The 16,626-nt window shown below is 53.3% G+C and overlaps 2 protein-coding genes across 2 annotated transcripts in view; one reads left to right on the top strand and one right to left on the bottom strand.

The window, feature by feature from the left end:
* Positions 1-5,569: 5,569 nt before the first annotated feature.
* The window catches only part of LOC143692689 (uncharacterized), a 365,642-nt gene continuing 354,585 nt past the window's right edge, over positions 5,570-16,626 (bottom strand). The window contains 2 exon segments of the mRNA XM_077172932.1: positions 5,570-5,600; positions 5,790-6,627. Of these exon segments, the coding sequence (XP_077029047.1) occupies positions 5,570-5,600; positions 5,790-6,627 (869 nt within the window).
* LOC143692600 (uncharacterized) overlaps positions 10,191-16,626 on the top strand; it is an 81,706-nt gene continuing 75,270 nt past the window's right edge. Inside the window, exon 1 of the mRNA XM_077172851.1 lies at positions 10,191-11,236. Coding sequence (XP_077028966.1) covers positions 10,191-11,236 — 1,046 coding nt within the window. The remainder of the gene's footprint in view (positions 11,237-16,626) is intronic.

The following is a 16,626-nucleotide window of genomic DNA, read 5'->3' as shown; positions in this document are numbered from 1 at the left end:
CAGCCCCGTGTTCCCATCCTTCTTCAAGCAGGAAATTGAAAACACTCTCAGGAAAGCTCCTGATCTTTCCAGCAATCCCAGGCTTACCTTCTTTGGGAAGTGCCCTCCGGAGCTGTGCCCAGGCTGGTCTGGAGCTGGGAGCAGCCCTGCCCCACCCAGCCCCTCTCAGCAGCAGCCCCTGCCCTGCTCAGGGCGGCTCCTTCCCCCCAGAGCTTCTGCCCAGCGCTGGGAGCAGCTGCCAGGGCTGGCTGAGAGCTGTCCCTGGCAGGCAGCAGAGTCCCTGCCCCAGCACAGCGCCCTGGGCTGCAGGACCCTGCTCTGCAGGACAGCCCTGGGCACCCCTGGCTGCTCTGCACAAGAGACAAGCAGAGAATGTACTCACAGGCTCTGCAGGCATTGGCATGTTCCAGCTGCAGGAGATGGCTCCAGGAGCTGCAGCTGCACTGTCCTGCAGCCAGAGGTTCCTGTGCCAAGGGCTGGCAGTGATTGTGCCCCAGGCACTTCTCAGCCCCTTCCCAGCCCTGACTGATTGAAGCTCTCTGTGCCTCTGGGCTGTGCCCGGGCTGGCTGCAGGCAGTGCCCCAGCCCGGCTGGGCTGGCAGAAGAGCTGCTCATCCAGAGAAATGTGCTTTTGAAGCTCTTCTTGGTGAGCAGCAGCTGCCTCTGAGCAAGGAGCCCAGCCCAGCTCAGCAGCACAGACACAGCACCAGGACTTTAATGAGCCTCTGGGGCTTTGTGCTCAGGCCCTGAACATCAGTCCCTGAGAGGCAGCTGAAGAAACCTCTGCAGAACTCCAAAGCAGAATCCAACTCCAAAGTTTCTTGCACTTTTAATGGGTCCCAGTGAGGGACACGACTGAGCAAGTGTCCCCAGGCCCCAGGCAGAGCAGAGAACTGCAGGCAGTGCTGACAGGTGGGGACAAAGAGAAGCCAAGTCTTGGTGCCCTGGGGCACAGCAGGGTCTGTGCCAGCAAGGGCTGGGAGGAGACCCCTTGTCCTGAGGCTCTGGGGCCTCCTGGCACAGCCCCAGCCAGGCTGGGCACTGGCAGCCCCTTGTGCTGCCCTCAGCATCCCCCCCTAGCCCACATCCCAGTGGCCTCAAGGATCTGCTGCAAGGAGTCCCTGGGGAGCCTTGCTCAGCAATGGCCCTGGGGGCTCCTTCATGCTCCCTGCAGGGACTGCAGGTTTTTCAAAGGACTTTGGCTTTGGCTTTTGCCTTGGAATCTCTGAGAGGTTTGTGCAATCATGGCCTCCAATTATCTGCTGTAATTAGTCCCTGGAGATTCTCTGCCTGTTGCAGCATTGATTGGGACTCATTAATACTTCAGGGTACTTAAGTTTTTTAAGCTACTTCCCCTTTCCCTTTTGATACAGACTCTATGAGAAAGATTGTGCATTTACAGGCTCCAATTATCTGCTGTAATTAGTCCCTGGAGAGCCGTTATCAGTAACAACATTCAGTGGGCTCATTAATGCTTCAAGGTACTTTAGTTATTTTAAGGTTCTTGGTGTTTCCCTTTTGATACAAATTCTTTGAGAGGTTTGTGCAGTCATGGCTCCAATTATCTGCTTTAATGAGTCCCTGGAGAGCTTTGTACTGACACTCAGTGGTGCTCAGTAATGCTTTGAGCTTCTCAAAATTTTTAAGGTAGTTTGGAATTTCCTTTCCACTCTGAGACTCTGAGAGGTTTTTGGTCAATCCTGGCCTCCAGTTCTCTCCTCCAAGGAGTCCATGAGGAGCCTGTGTTGGGGATGGACCTCACTGAGACCCATTCATGCTTTGAGACACTTTGGGGTTTTCTTCTGGCTTTGACCCCTGGAAAGGTTTGTGCAATCTCCTCTCAGGCCCTGAGGTTCCAGGGCTCAGCTCCAAATGCACCACAGGGCTCATCAGGATGCAGCAAGTCCTGACAAACCATGGCTCTGCCTTGATTTCCCTCTGCTCTAATGCAGTTTATCAGGAATGTATCTGGAGTAATTTTTGGTTTGCTAATTTGAGATTTCTCAGCCAATGCATCTATTAGTGCAGTGGGATCAGTATTGGCTAATTACCATTGCACTCACTAGAATATATTTACTCATTTCCTGCTGTGAGATAGGATTAGGAGAAAGGCAAAGTAGGCTCAGAATTTTAAAAGGGTATATAGAAAAGTTTATTACCAGTAAATAGAAGAAAGATTAATAAGAATCTGAACACTTCTCCTCTCCCTACAACCTTTTCTTTCTTACTGACAATGCAAGGAGACAAAACCTGAAAGTTTCAGTCAGTTTACACCATCTAGAACAGTCTTTCTTCAGTTCACTTAGGGAGAGGAGTCTCTCTTTCATGCTATGGAGACTTCTCCATAAGAAAAACATTTGCTCGTGGCTCTCAATTCCCACGAAGAGCAGCTGCCCAGAAAATCTGGAATAGTGAAGTCACTCCCATTTTTCACAGCTTTTCCCACAGCTGTTTTTATGGGCCATGTCAACTTATGGGGTATGAGTTTAAAGATGAGCTGTTCAAGAGCAAAGAATCTCTTCATCTATTTCTGAAATCATCTTCATCTCCGAGAACAGAGATCTTCTTCTTCTCTCCATGAGGGCGCAGGATCTTGTTACTCTTCTCTCTTTCTCTGTTGAAACTTTTCATGGGATCAGAGCTACTTCAACATTTACCTACTTTAGCATGGAGGTTTTTGCTGAACAGGTCATCTACCCATATTTTCAATTAGTTATAGGGAAAAGAGACTCTGATGTATCAATTACATCCTTCTCCATAGCTTTACAAGAGGATTTCAGCCCCAAGATCAAGGCATCTCCTCATTCCTCCCATCTGGGACTCAACTTTCCCTTCACTGACCTCGGTGTCTTCGTGTTGCTCCTCTCTGTGCCTGCACTTTGTCCTTTTCTCTCACGGGAGGGAGGATGGAAGCACTGAAAGAGTTCATATCTCACCCAGGGCCTGCAGATGGTTCCGTGCCCCCGGCCGGGCTCGGTGCTTGCGGCCGGAGCTGTTTTACGATGGAGGTTTCTGCAGCGGCTGCGCTGGGGCTGTGTCAGGATGGGCCGCGCTGGGGCAGGGCCAGGATCTCAGCAGCCAGGCCAGAGCACAGCAGCAGCACGGCCGGGGGCCGATGGCTTCTCCTGCCCCTGCCCGGGGCTTGCGGCTGAAGCCCAAGGGTGGCAGAATCTTGGCCGAGCCGGCCCGGCCCGGGGCTGCTCCTGGGGCCCGGCGGATCCTGGCCAGGCCCGGGCTGGCGGCGGGGCAGGGCTCAGCAGGGCCCAGATGTTCCCAACTGCAGCCATGGCCCGGCCCGGCCTCGGCCCCGCGGCCTCCCCTGCCCTGCCCGGCAGCCGATGGGGCCTGGCGGGGTCCCTGGGAAGGGGCCCGGCCCCACGGCAGGAGCCGCCCGGCCCGGCCTGGCTGAGACGGGGCCGGGTCAGCCTTGTTACCTCTGTGCCAGCCAGAAGGGAAAGAGACCCTCCCAGGCTTTCCCATCTTTAACATGTGTCTTCACAGAGGCATGTACAGTTTCCTTAGTGGTTTAACAGATTGTCAGTTCTCAAAGCTGATTACTGATTGTTTTTTTTGTCAGACAGAGATGAAACTGCTAGAAGCTTCTCTTAGGACATCACTTCCATGATGCAAAATCACCACAACAGCACAGAGCCCAGAGCTCCTTTGTCCATATGTATCGGTCATGTGCCCAAGTCCTCAAAAACCCTTCTTGGGAGATCTCTGGCCCCTTTCCAAGATTTTTTCAACTGAAAGCATTCAACTCAGAGTCTAAGAAAATCACCAGCAGACATGGCCAGCCTGACCTGTCTGTCCTTGCTACTTTTGTCTGGGAGCAATCTTTGGATATATGGAATTTGGGAAGCCAAATTCTAATTTTGGCCATGGACCATGGACATGAAGGTTGGTTCTTTTCCGTAGGAAGGAAGGAACAGAGCCCCAGTGTTTGCCAGGCAGAAGAGAGTGACCACCAGAGGACAAGGCCAGCCAGAAGCGGCAGGTTTTTTTCTGAGAGAAACCCTTGCATATAGGAAAATTTTTAGAGAGAATACCAATTTTGGCAATGGACATTTAAAAAAAGGGATGGTTCCTTTCTATAGCAAGGAAAGCACGGAGCCCCAGTGTTCCAGGAGCTGATGAGAGGCATTCCTTGACATTGCAACGTCAGCCAGAGCTGTCAGGTGGCCCCTGGGAGGCCAAGCCAGCCAGGCCTGTTCCATGTTCCCTCAGTTCCATCAGGCCCCACAGTGTCCCAATGGTCCTTTGCTTCCCTGAGGCCCTGAGGTGCCATAATGCCCCCTTGGTGACAGCAGGCCCTGAAGGGTCCCAATGGTCTCCATGGTTCCATCAGGCCCCACAGAGCCAGAATGGTCTCTGGGTTCCATGAAGCCCCGCTGGGTCACCATGGCCCCTTGGTTCCATGGGCTCCAGTGGTGCCACAATGATCCCCTTGGTTCCATGAGGTCCCCACAGTGTCCCAGTGATCTCCATGGGAAGGAAAGAACCCAGCCCCAGTGTTGCAGGGGCAGCCACCAGAGGCCAAGGCCAGCCAGGCTTGATGGTACTGGCAGATTGTGCCTGGGAGCAACCCTTGGATATACAGAATTTTGGAGGTGGAATCCCAATTTCAGACATGGACACCTGGAGGATAAGGATGGTTGTTTTCCATTGGAAAGAAAGCATGGAACACTGATACAGTGACATTTGGGGATCTATGGGGAGCACTGGGGATCGTTTCTGCACCTCGTGACCCAACAGGAGCTTTTCTAATAAATGTTGCCTGAAGCTCCCACTATGCCCATCACAGGAACCCCTGTGAGTGTCTGGGACATCCCAGCTCTTTGGCAGCCTGGGGACTCCTGGGATGTCACCATGGAATGGCTGTGACTGCCTCTGACCACAGGGCTCTTTACCATCCCCAGAAAGCCCTGGGAGGTCTCCATGGAGCCCCTGTCTCTGTGTGTGACATTCCAGCTCTGGAACAGCCTGGAGATTCTTGGAATGTCCCCATGGAACCCTTCTGAGGGCCTGTGACAAATCTGATCCTTAGTAGGCAACCATCACCAGCCCCCTGTTGCTATGCTCAGTCCTTTGGCAGCTCCATGGAGACCCCATGCCAGGGGTGGTTGCCATGGCCACCAAGGCTGGCACCAGCTGGGATGCTCGGTTTCCACGGGCCGGGCTTCAGGAATGGGATTCCCCAATTTCCTGCTCCCGCTAAAACCGCGCTGCCCTCGCTGCCCTCCCGCCTCTCATGGAAAGCACAAAAGGCAAAGATCCCGGGCTGGGATAAGAACAATTTATTGGGAACAGCAAGGAGATAAGGAGCAAAAGGAACCGAAACAATATTGATAAAAGAAGGGATAAGTAAAACTATTTACAGAGAAAACTACAACATCAACAACTAGTTCTTCCTGGCAATGTATTTCCTCCTGTCTGGAAAGGACACCCTTTTCCTCAGGGAGAGAGAGAGAGAGAGTCCCTTTCCTGCCCCTGGCAATGACCTGAGGTGGGAGTGAATGTAATGACAGGGCCATGGCCAGACCCTCATGTTCTCCAATCCCACATCATGTCATTGGCGGGGCAACAAAAGGTACAGGTGTCTTCCCAGCATGGATTACAGGGAACATGGATCACCAGGGCTCTGACCAACGTGGTGTCTCCAATGGGGGATTAAGCTGGAGCAGTGCATGAAGCTCTTCCTGCAGTTGGGGCATGTGCAGGGCTTCTTTTACTGGTGGCTCCGTTGGTGTCTGGTCAAGTGAGAGCTGCTGGTGAAGCTCTTCCCACACTGGGGACACTCGTAGGGCCTCTCCCCAGTGTGGATGTGCCGGTGGGTGACGAGGGTGGAGTTGTGCTTGAAGCCCTTCCCGCAGTCGGGGCAGAGGAAGGGCCTCTCATCCGTGTGAATCCGCTGGTGCTGGAGGAGCTGAGAGCTGGTCTGAAACCTCTTCCCACACTCGGGGCACTTGTAGGGCTGCTCCCCTGTGTGGATCATTTGGTGGATGATCATTTGGGTCTTCCTACTAAAGGTCATCCCATATTCCCCACAGTTGTATGGCCTTTCCCCAGTGTGGATCCTCTGGTGGCAGATCAAGAGAGACTTCTGCCTAAAGCTCTTCCCACATTCCCCACATTCATAGGGTCGTTCCCTGGTGTGGGTCTTCTGTTGGGAGATCAGGTTAGAGTTCTGGCTGAAGCTCATTCCACATTCCCCACACTCGTAGGGCTTCTCCCTGGTGTGGATCCGCTGGTGCCTGATGAGGTGGGAGTTGCGCTTGAAGCCCATCCCACAGTCAGGGCAGCGGAAGGGCCTCTCATCCGTGTGAATCCGCTCATGCAGGAGGAGATCGGAGTTGGTGTAAAACCTCTTCTGACACTGGGGACACTCATAGGGCCTCTCCCCAGTGTGGATGCGTTGGTGGGTGATGAGGGCAGAGCTGCAGCTGAAGCCCTTCCCACACTCCCCACACTCGTAGGGCCATTCCCCAGTGTGGATCATCTGGTGGCTGATCAGGGTGCTGCTCTGCCTGAAGCTCTTCCCACACTCCAAGCACTTGTGGGGCTTCTCCCCATTGTGAAGCTGCCCATGGCCCACCAGCTCTGAGCTCTGGCTGAAGCTCTGTCCACCTTCCTGGCTCAGGGTGGGTCTTTCCTCCTCAGAGCACCCTGGGCTGGGTTTGGAGCCCCTCCTCTTGTGGAATCTCTGGGGATTTTCCTCCCCATTGGATTCCTGTGCCCTGGAGTCACTCAAAATGGCCTCTTCCATGAGGTTCTGCCACAGGGATTTGCCCTCCCTGGTCTCCATCCTCAGCTTCTTCCCTGGGGGAGGAAGGACAAGGAGAGGATGGGATTTGCCTCCGTGCCACAGGGAAGGGGAAGGAGATCCCCCCAGTGCATCCCCAGCAGGACGGGGTTGGCAGCAGGGTTGTCCTGCAGCCGGGGGCTGTGCTGGGCTGGGAGATGAAGCAGGAGAGAGGGGGAAAGGGGCACGGACTTCCTCCTCACCTGCCTGGGTCTCCCAGGGCATTGTGTCAGTTTGAAAAGACAGGTGTCTGCTAAGGAAGGCAGGAGACTCCCTTGAAATGGAAAATGTTAATCCCTTCACTTGGAATTATAATTTTCAAAACAAGGGGCTGTCAAGCAAAGTCTATGGGAATAGGAATAACAGTTCTTCAGAAGGAAAATTAAAAATACAAATGCAGTAGTACTAAAAACTACTTACGGAGTAAGAATACGACCTGACACCCTGTGGGTCAGAGTGTTGGTAGCACTCCTGTTAAATGGTGGCTGCAGTGCTCCTGCAGGGACAGGTGTGGTTCTGTTGGAGCAGTGATCCTGTAGAAGGGTGGAGTTTTCCTCTGAAGGTCCAGTTGTGGCGTCGATCGGCCTGGTCTTCCTCTGGGATCCAGTGGAGCTGAAAGCTGCTCTTCTGGGAATCTTCTGGGAGAAGGCTGACTCTGTTGTTCACATTCTCAGCTTATATCCAGGTAGGAATGCTTGGCTCCTCCCTCTGGGCAGAGCTTCTCACAATGGGATGATGGAATTTTTATCAGTGACACTCAATGGCCCATTAACAGAAGATATCTCCCTGGAGGGAGGATTCATGTGGAAGAGATAAAGTAAACTGCTCAATTAACAGATGATAATTGCCCCAGCTTTAACAGAGGGTAATTGAATACACACCCAGCTAAACCTGAGACACTGTTCCAGCCTTGGAAAGCAGGATTTGGTACCAGGATTCTTTAGGGAATGCAACCCTGATTGAAGGCAGAGATAGAATCTCCAGAGCCTGCAGCCAGAAATGGACAGTTGTGTGATACTCATTTCAACATCTTCTCTTTTGGAATTATTGACTAATGATTATTTGCTTTGCCTACCTAATATTTTTGTAATTTTTTGCAAATTTGCATTATCTAAATTACACTGTTCCTTAAGTTAAGTTGGTGTCTGTGTCTTTGGTGCGGGCCCTGCCCACTGGCAAAACAGGGCCCCATCCTGCCTAAGTGTTACCTGGGGAGACAAAACCCTGACTGCAAATGTGCCCCCTTCCTCCTTGTTCCCCACACTTCATGCACTGATCATGATGTCCTATGGTCTGGGGTATCCCTGGGGTCAGCTGGGATCTCCTGTCCTGGCTGTGTCCCCTCCCAAGCTCCCCCACACCCTCAGCCCCTCCCCAGCGTGGCCGAATGAGGGGCAGGACAGGCCTTGGCTCAGTGCGAGCTCAGCAAGGACAAAACCATCTCTGTGTGCTCAGCCCTGTGCTCAGCCCCCGGGCCCGGCATTTCCTCCACTGCCACCCCGGAGCCCCCTTTCCCACCCCTCTGCCCCACGGCCGCCGCAGCACCAGCTGACAATAGAAGCAATTCTGTGGCAATTCCAAGTTTCCTTGGTTCCTGCACAGCTCCAGCTCAGCTGCTGGCAGGTTACAATTAAAGAAAAGTGCAAATTTGGCCCATTAAAGATATTATTAAAAGGAAGGGAAAGCTCTGTGTAGCTGTCACAAAGGTGACAGGGATGAAGAGAATAATGATTCTCACATATGGAAAAAACCCAAGCCTGGGAATTCAGTAGTTATTTGGGAATTTAGCTACTTGAGCTGGGCTTCTTGTGGGACTTTTAGCAGCCTTGTGTTCCTCACCATGTGGTGAATGAACCTTGTCAGTCTTGCTGGTATCATTTGCTCCATTTCCTCCAGCGATTTTAACAAACTTTTCAAGGAGGGACAACAAAATATTTTCTTTACACTCCAGTACCACAACAGCCATTTTCCTCATCAGTTCTCCCATAGGTCGCTCAGACGAAGCTGCATCCAAGTTTCCAAGAGTTCCTCCAGGGAGACCCACAACCTCCTCAGAGGAAGGAACCATGCTGTAGTCAAAGGCAACAGGGGTCAAAGAACAGTGCCCTGAACTCACTGTGCCAAAATAATTTTGCAATCTGGTTAAGAAAATATTAGAGAGATGCCATTTGCCCTGGGGCAGGGCAAGTGTGACATTGTCCCCTGTGTGTGTGGCCTTCCCGGGGTGGGGGTTTTACACCTGAGCCAGTTTGGGTAAGGGGGGTGGTGTTCACCCCCTGAGCAGGGATTCCCCCACTGTTTCAGGCTGCAATGTAAGATGGAACCAAATGCATGTTTTCAATGCCCATCCCCATCAACTGCTGTAAACAGGTGGGGCAGTGTTCTTGATCTCTTCCATGACTCAGTCCTGATAACGCCCTCCAGGGGAGATATCTTCTGGGAATGGGCCATTGAGTGTCACTGCAGGACTGATAAAATTCCATCCTCCCATTGTGGGATGCTCCGCCCAGGGGGAGGATCCAAGCATTCCTACCTGCATATAAGGTGAGCCTTGCAACACCAGGAGCAGCTTGCCTACTGGATTCCCAGAGGACAAGAGCTCCAGAACCACCACTGGACCTTCAGAGGAAGACCAGACCCTTCTACAGGATCACTGCTTGGACAGAATCACCTTCATCACTCCCACAGGACTGCAGCCACCATTTAATGGGACTGCTGCCACCACCCTGACCAGCAACAGAGTGTCAGGTTATATCCAGACTCTGTCAGTTTAAGGCAGTGTTTCTGTATCATTGCCTTGATCTTCTTTTCTTATTAAATTGTAATTCTGGTTTAGACTCTCCCCCAGGTTTGTCTTCAAACCAGTAAAAATTCAATGCGCTCATCCCTTGCTTTCCTCCCAGAACAGGATTTCACATCCCCAAACCTTTGCCAGATGGAGGAGGAGGCTGCAAGGAAGAGGAAGGAGGCCCGGGACACGCAGGCAGGTGAGGAGGAAGTCAGTGCCCCTTTCCCCCTCTCTCCTGCTCCATCTCCCAGCCCAGCACAGCCCCCGGCTGCAGGACAACCCTGCTGCCAACCCCGTCCTGCCGGGGATGCACTGGGGGGATCTCCTTCCCCTTCCCTCTGGCACGGAGGCAAATCCCATCCTCTCCTTGGCCTTCCTCCCCCAGACAAGGAGCTGAGGATGGAGACCAGAGAGGAGAAATCCCCACAGCAGAAACTCATGGAAGAGGCCATTTTGCGTGACTCCAGGGCACAGGAATCCAATGGGGAGGAAAATCCCCAGAGATCCCACAGGAGGAGGGGCTCCAAACCCAGCCCAGGGTGCTCTGAGGAGGAAAGACCCACCCTGAGCCAGGAAGGTGGACAGAGCTTCAGCCCGAGCATGGAGCTGGTGGTCCGTGGGCAGCTTCACAATGGGGAGAAGGCCCACAAGTGCTTGGAGTGTGGGAAGAGCTTCAGGCAGAGCAGCACCCTGATCAGCCACCAGATGATCCACACTGGGGAATGGCCCTATGAGTGTGGGGAGTGTGGGAAAGGCTTCAGCTGCAGCTCTGCCCTCATCATCCACCAACGCATCCACACTGGGGAGAGGCCCTATGAGTGTCCCCAGTGTCAGAAGAGGTTTCAGACCAGCTCCAGTCTCCTCCAGCACCAGCAGATTCACACTGAGGAGAGGCCCTTCCGCTGCCCTGACTGTGGGAAGGGCTTCAAGCGCAACTCCACCCTCATAACCCACCAGCGCATCCACACTGGGGAGAGGGAGAGGCCCTACGAGTGTCCCCAATGTCAGAAGAGGTTTTACACCAGCTCTGATCTCCTTCTGCATGAGCGGATTCACACAGATGAGAGGCCCTTCTGCTGCCCTGACTGTGGGATGGGCTTCAAGCGCAACTCCCACCTCATCAGGCACCAGCGGATCCACACCGGGGAGAAGCCCTATGAGTGTGGGGAATGTGGGATGAGCTTCAGCCAGAACTCTAACCTGATCTCCCAACAGAAGACCCACACCAGGGAACGACCCTATGAGTGTGGGGAATGTGGGAAGAGCTTTAGGCAGAAGTCTCTCTTGATCTGCCACCAGAGGATCCACACTGGGGAAAGGCCATACAACTGCGGGGAATGTGGGATGACCTTTAGTAGGAAGACCCAAATGATCATCCACCAAATGATCCACACAGGGGAGCAGCCCTACAAGTGCCCCGAGTGTGGGAAGAGGTTTCAGACCAGCTCTCAGCTCCTCCAGCACCAGCGCATTCACACGGATGAGAGGCCCTTCCTCTGCCCCGACTGCGGGAAGGGCTTCAAGCACAGCTCCACCCTCGTCACCCACCGGCGCATCCACACTGGGGAGAGGCCCTACGAGTGTCCCCAGTGTGGGAAGAGCTTCACCAGCAGCTCTCACTTGAGCAGACACCAACGGAGCCACCAGTAAAAGAAGCCCTGCACATGCCCCAACTGCAGGAAGAGTTTAATGCACTGCTCCAGCTTTATCCCCCATTGGAGACACCACGTTGGTCAGAGTCCTGGTGATCCATGTTCCCTGTGATCCATGCTGGGAAGACACCTGTCCCTTTTCCTGCCCCTGGCAATGACATGATGTGGGATTGGAGAACATGAGGGTCTGGCCATGGCCCTGTCATTACATTCACTCCCACCTCAGGTCATTGCCAGGGGCAGGAAAGGGACTCTCTCTCTCTCTCTCCCTGAGGAAAAGGGTCTCCTTTCCAGACAGGAGGAAATACATTGCCAGGAAGAACTAGTTGTTGATGTTGTAGTTTTTTCTGTAAATAGTTTTACTTATCCCTTCTGTTATCAATATTGTTTCTGTTCCTTTTGCTCCTTATCTTGTTGCTGTTCCCAATAAATTGTTCTTATCCCAGCCCGGGATCTTTGCCTTTTGTGCTTTTCATGGGAGGCGGGAGGGCAGCGAGGGCAGCGTGGTTTTAGCGGGAGCAGGAAATTGGGGAATCCCATTCCTGAAGCCCGGCCCGTGGAAACCGAGCATCCCAGCTGGTGCCAGCCCTGGTGGCCATGGCAACCACCCCTGGCATGGGGTCTCCATGGAGCTGCCAAGGGACTGAGCATAGCAACAGGGGGCTGGTGATGGTTGCCTGCTAAGGATCAGATTTGTCACAGGCCCTCAGAAGGGTTCCGTGGGGACTTTCCAAGAGTCTCCAGGCTGTTCCAGAGCTGGAATGTCACACACAGAGACAGGGGCTCCATGGAGACCTCCCAGGGCTTTCTGGGGATGGTAAAGAGCCCTGTGGTCAGAGGCAGTCACAGCCATTCCATGGTGACATCCCAGGAGTCCCCAGGCTGCCAAAGAGCTGGGATGTCCCAGACACTCACATGGGTTCCTGTGATGGGCACAGTGGGAGCTTCAGGCAACATTTATTAGAAAAGCTCCTGTTGGGTCACGAGGTGCAGAAACGATCCCCAGTGCTCCCCATAAATCCCCAAATGTCACTGTTGTATCAGTGTTCCATGGTTTCTTTCCAATGGAAAACAACCATCCTTATCCTCCAGGTGTCCATGTCTGAAATTGGGATTCCACCTCCAAAATTCTGTATATCCAAGGGTTACTCCCAGGCACAATCTGCCAGTACCATCAAGCCTGGCTGGCCTTGGCCTCTGGTGGCTGCCCCTGCAACACTGGGGTTGGGTCCTTCCCTTCCCATGGAGATCACTGGGACACTGTGGGAACCTCATGGAACCAAGGGGATCATTGTGGCACCACTGGAGCCCATGAAGGAACCAAGGAGCCATGGTGACACAGCGGGGCTTCATGGAACCCAGAGACCATTATGGCTCTGTGGGGCCTGATGGAACCATGGAGACCATTGGGACCCTTCAGGGCCTGGTGTCACCAAGGGGGCATTATGACACCTCAGGGCCTCAGGGAAGCAAGGGACCATTGGGACACTGTGGGGCCCCATGGAACCGAGGGAACATGGAACAGGCCTGGCTGGTTTGGCCTCCTAGGGGCCACCTGAAAGCTCTGGCTGATGTTGTGATGTCAAGGAATGCCTCTCATCAGCTCCTGGAACACTGGGGCTCCGTGCTTTCCTTGCTATAGAAAAGAACCATCCCTCTTTTTAAATGTCCATTGCCAAAATTGGTATTCTCTCTAAAAATTTTTCTATATGCAAGGGTTTCTCTCAGAAAAAAACCTGCCACTTCTGGCTGGCCTTGTCCTCTGGTGGTCACCTCTCTTCTGCCTGGCAAACACTGGGGCTCTGTTCCTTCCTTCCTACGGAAAAGAACCAACCTTCATGTCCATGGTCCATGGCCAAAATTGGAATTTGGCCTCCCAAATTCCATATATCCAAAGATTGGTCCCAGACAACAGTAGCAAGGACAGACAGGTCAGGCTGGCAGTGTCCTCTGGTGATTTTCTTAGACTCTGAGTTGAATGCTTTCAGTTGAAAAAACCTTGGAAAGGGCCCAGAGATCTCCCAAGAAGTGTTTTTGAGGACTTGGGCACATGACCGATACATATGGACAAAGGAGCTCTGGGCTCTGTGCTGTTGTGGTGATTTTGCATCATGGAAGTGATGTCCTAAGAGAAGCTGCTAGCAGTTGCATCTGTGTCTGACAAAAAAACCAATCAGTAATCAGCTTTGAGAACTGACAATCTGTTAAACCACTAAGGAAACTGTACACGCCTCTGTGAAGACACATGTTAAAGATGGGAAAGCCTGGGAGGGTCTCTTTCCCTTCTGGCTGGCACAGAGGTAACAAGGCTGACCCGGCCCCGTCTCAGCCAGGCCGGGCCGTGTGGCTCCTGCCGTGGGGCCGGGCCCCTTCCCAGGGACCCCGCCAGGCCCCATCGGCTGCCGGGCAGGGCAGGGGAGGCCGCGGGGCCGAGGCCGGGCCGGGCCATGGCTGCAGTTGGGAACATCTGGGCCCTGCTGAGCCCTGCCCCGCCGCCAGCCCGGGCCCAGCCAGGATCCGCCGGGCCCCAGGAACAGCCCTGAGCTGGGCCGGCTCGGCCAAGATTCTGCCACCCTTGGGCTTCAGCCGCAAGCCCCGGGCAGGGGCAGGAGAAGCCATCGGCCCCGGCCGTGCTGCTGCTGTGCTCTGGCCTGGCTGCTGAGATCCTGGCCCTGCCCCAGCGCGGCCCATCCTGACACAGCCCCAGTGCAGCCGCTGCAGAAACCTCCATCGTAAAACAGCTCCGGCCGCAAGCACCGAGCCCGGCCGGGGGCACGGAACCATCTGCAGGCTCCGGGTGAGAGATGAACTCTTTCAGTGCTTCCATCCTTCCTCCAGTGAGAGAAAAGGACAAACTGCAGGCACAGAGAGGAACAACACGAAGACACCGAGGTCACTGAAGAGGAAGTTGAGCCCCAGATGGAAGGGATGAGGAGATGCCTTGATCTTGGGGCTGAAATCCTCTTGCAAACCTATGGGGAAGGATGTAATTGATACATCAGACTCTCTTTTTCCCTATATGTAATTGAAAATATGGGTAGATGACCTGTTCAGCAAAAACCTCCATGCTAAAGTAGGCAAATGTTGAAGTAGCTGTGATCCCATGAGAAGTTTAAACAGAGAAAGAGAGAAGAGTAATGAGATCCAGTGCCATCAGGGAGAGAAGAAGAAGATCTCTGTTGTCAGAGATGAAGATGATTTCAGAAATAGGTGAAGAGAATCTTTGCTCTTGAACAGCTCATCTTTAAACTCATACCCCATAAGTTGACATTGCCCATAAACACAGCTGTGGGGAAAGCTATGAAAAATGGGAGGGACTTCACAATTGCAGATTTTCTGGGCACCTGGTATTCATGGGAATTGAGAGCCACGAGAGAACTTTTTTCTTATGGAGAATTCTCCATAGCATGAAAGAGAGACTCCTCTCCCTAAGTGAACTGAAGAAAGACTGTTCTAGATGGTGTAAACTGACTGAAACTTTCAGGTTTTGTCTCCTTGCATTGTCAGTAAGAAAGAAAAGGTTGTAGGGAGAGGAGAAGTGTTCCGATTCTTATTACTCTTTCTTCTATTTACTGATAATAAACTTTTCAATATACCCCTTTAAAATTTTGAGCCTACTTTGCCTTTCTCCTAATCCTATCTCAAAGCAGGAAATGAGTAAATATATTCCAGTGAGTGCAATGGTAATTAGCCAACACGGATCCCACTGCACGAATAGATGCATTGGCTGAGAAATCTCAAATTAGCAAACCAAAATCACTCCAGATACATCCCTGATAAACTGCATTAGAGCAGAGGGAAATCAAGGCAGAGCCATGGTTTGTCAGGATTTGCTGCATCCTAATGAGCCCCGCGGTGCATTTGGAGCTGAGCCCTTGAACCTCAGGGCCTGAGAGGAGATTGCACAAACCTTTCCAGGAGTCAAAGTCAGAAGAAAACCCCAAAGTGTCTCCAAGCATGAATGGGTCCCACTGAGGTCCATCCCCAACACGGGCTCATCATGGACTCCTTGGAGGTGACAATTGCAGGCCAGGATGGCACAAAAACCTCTCAGAGACTCAGTGTGGGAAGGAAATTCCAAACTACCTTAAAAAATTTGAGAGGCTCAAAGCATTAATGAGCCCCACTGAGTGTCAGTACAAAGCTCTCCAGGGACTCATTAACGCAGATAATAGGGGCCATGATTGCACAAACCTCTCACAGAGTTGGTATCAAAAGGGAAACACCAAGTACCTTAAAATAACTGAAGTACCCTGAAGCATTAGTGAGCCCCACTGAGTGTTGTTACTGACAAAGCCTCTCCAGGGACTAATTACAGCAGATAATTGGAGGCCATGAGTGCACAAACCTCTCAGAGACTCCAAGGCAAAAGCCAAAGCCAAAGTCCTTTGAAAAACCTGCAGTCCCTGCAGGGAGCATGAAGGAGCCCCCAGGGCCATTGCTGAGCAAGGCTCCCCTGGGACTCCTTGCAGCAGATCCTTGAGGCCACTGGGATGTGGGCTAGGGGGGGATGCTGAGGGCAGCACAAGGGGCTGACAGTGCCCAGCCTGGCTGGGGCTGTGCCAGGAGGCCCCAGGGCCTCAGGACAAGGTGTCTCCTCCCAGCCCTTGCTGGCACAGACCCTGCTGTGCCCCAGGGCACCAAGACTTGGCTTCTCTTTGTCCCCACCTGTCAGCACTGCCTGCAGTTCTCTGCTCTGCCTGGGGCCTGGGGACACTTGCTCAGTCATGTCCCTCTCTGGGACCCATTAAAAGTCCAAGAAACTTTGGAGTTGGATTCTGCCTTGGAGCTCTGGAGAGGTTTCTTCAGCTCCCTCTTAGGGACTGATGTTCAGGGCCTGAGCACAAAGGCCCAGAGGCTGATTAAAGTCCTTGTGCTGTGTCTGTGCTGCTGAGCTGGGCTGGGCTCCTGGCACAGAGGCAGCTCCTGCTCACCAAGAAGAGCTTCAAAAGCACATTTCTCTTGATGAGCAGCTCTTGTGCCAGCCCAGCAGGGCTGGGGCACTGCCTGCAGCCAGCCCGGGCACAGCCCAGAGGCACAGAGAGCTTCAATCAGTCAGGGCTGGGAAGGGGCTGAGAAGTGCCTGGGGCACAATCACTGCCAGCCCTTGGCACAGGAACCTCTGGCTGCAGGACAATGCAGCTGCAGCTCCTGGAGCCATCTCCTCAAGCTGGAACATCCCAATGCCTGCAGAGCCTGTGAGTACATTCTCTGCTTGTCTCTTGTGCAGAGCAGCTAGGGGTGCCCAGGGCTGTCCTGCAGAGCAGGGTCCTGCAGCCCAGGGCGCTGTGCTGGGGCAGGGACTCTGCTGCCTGCCAGGGACAGCTCTCAGCCAGCCCTGGCAGCTGCTGCCAGCACTGGGGGACAAGATCTGGCTGGGAGGA

The sequence above is a fragment of the Agelaius phoeniceus genome (assembly GCF_051311805.1).
Source record: "Agelaius phoeniceus isolate bAgePho1 chromosome W unlocalized genomic scaffold, bAgePho1.hap1 SUPER_W_unloc_2, whole genome shotgun sequence".
Classification (NCBI taxonomy): domain Eukaryota; kingdom Metazoa; phylum Chordata; class Aves; order Passeriformes; family Icteridae; genus Agelaius; species Agelaius phoeniceus.
Note: the sequence above shows the minus strand (reverse complement) of the source record. Positions and strands in the feature narration are given on the sequence as shown.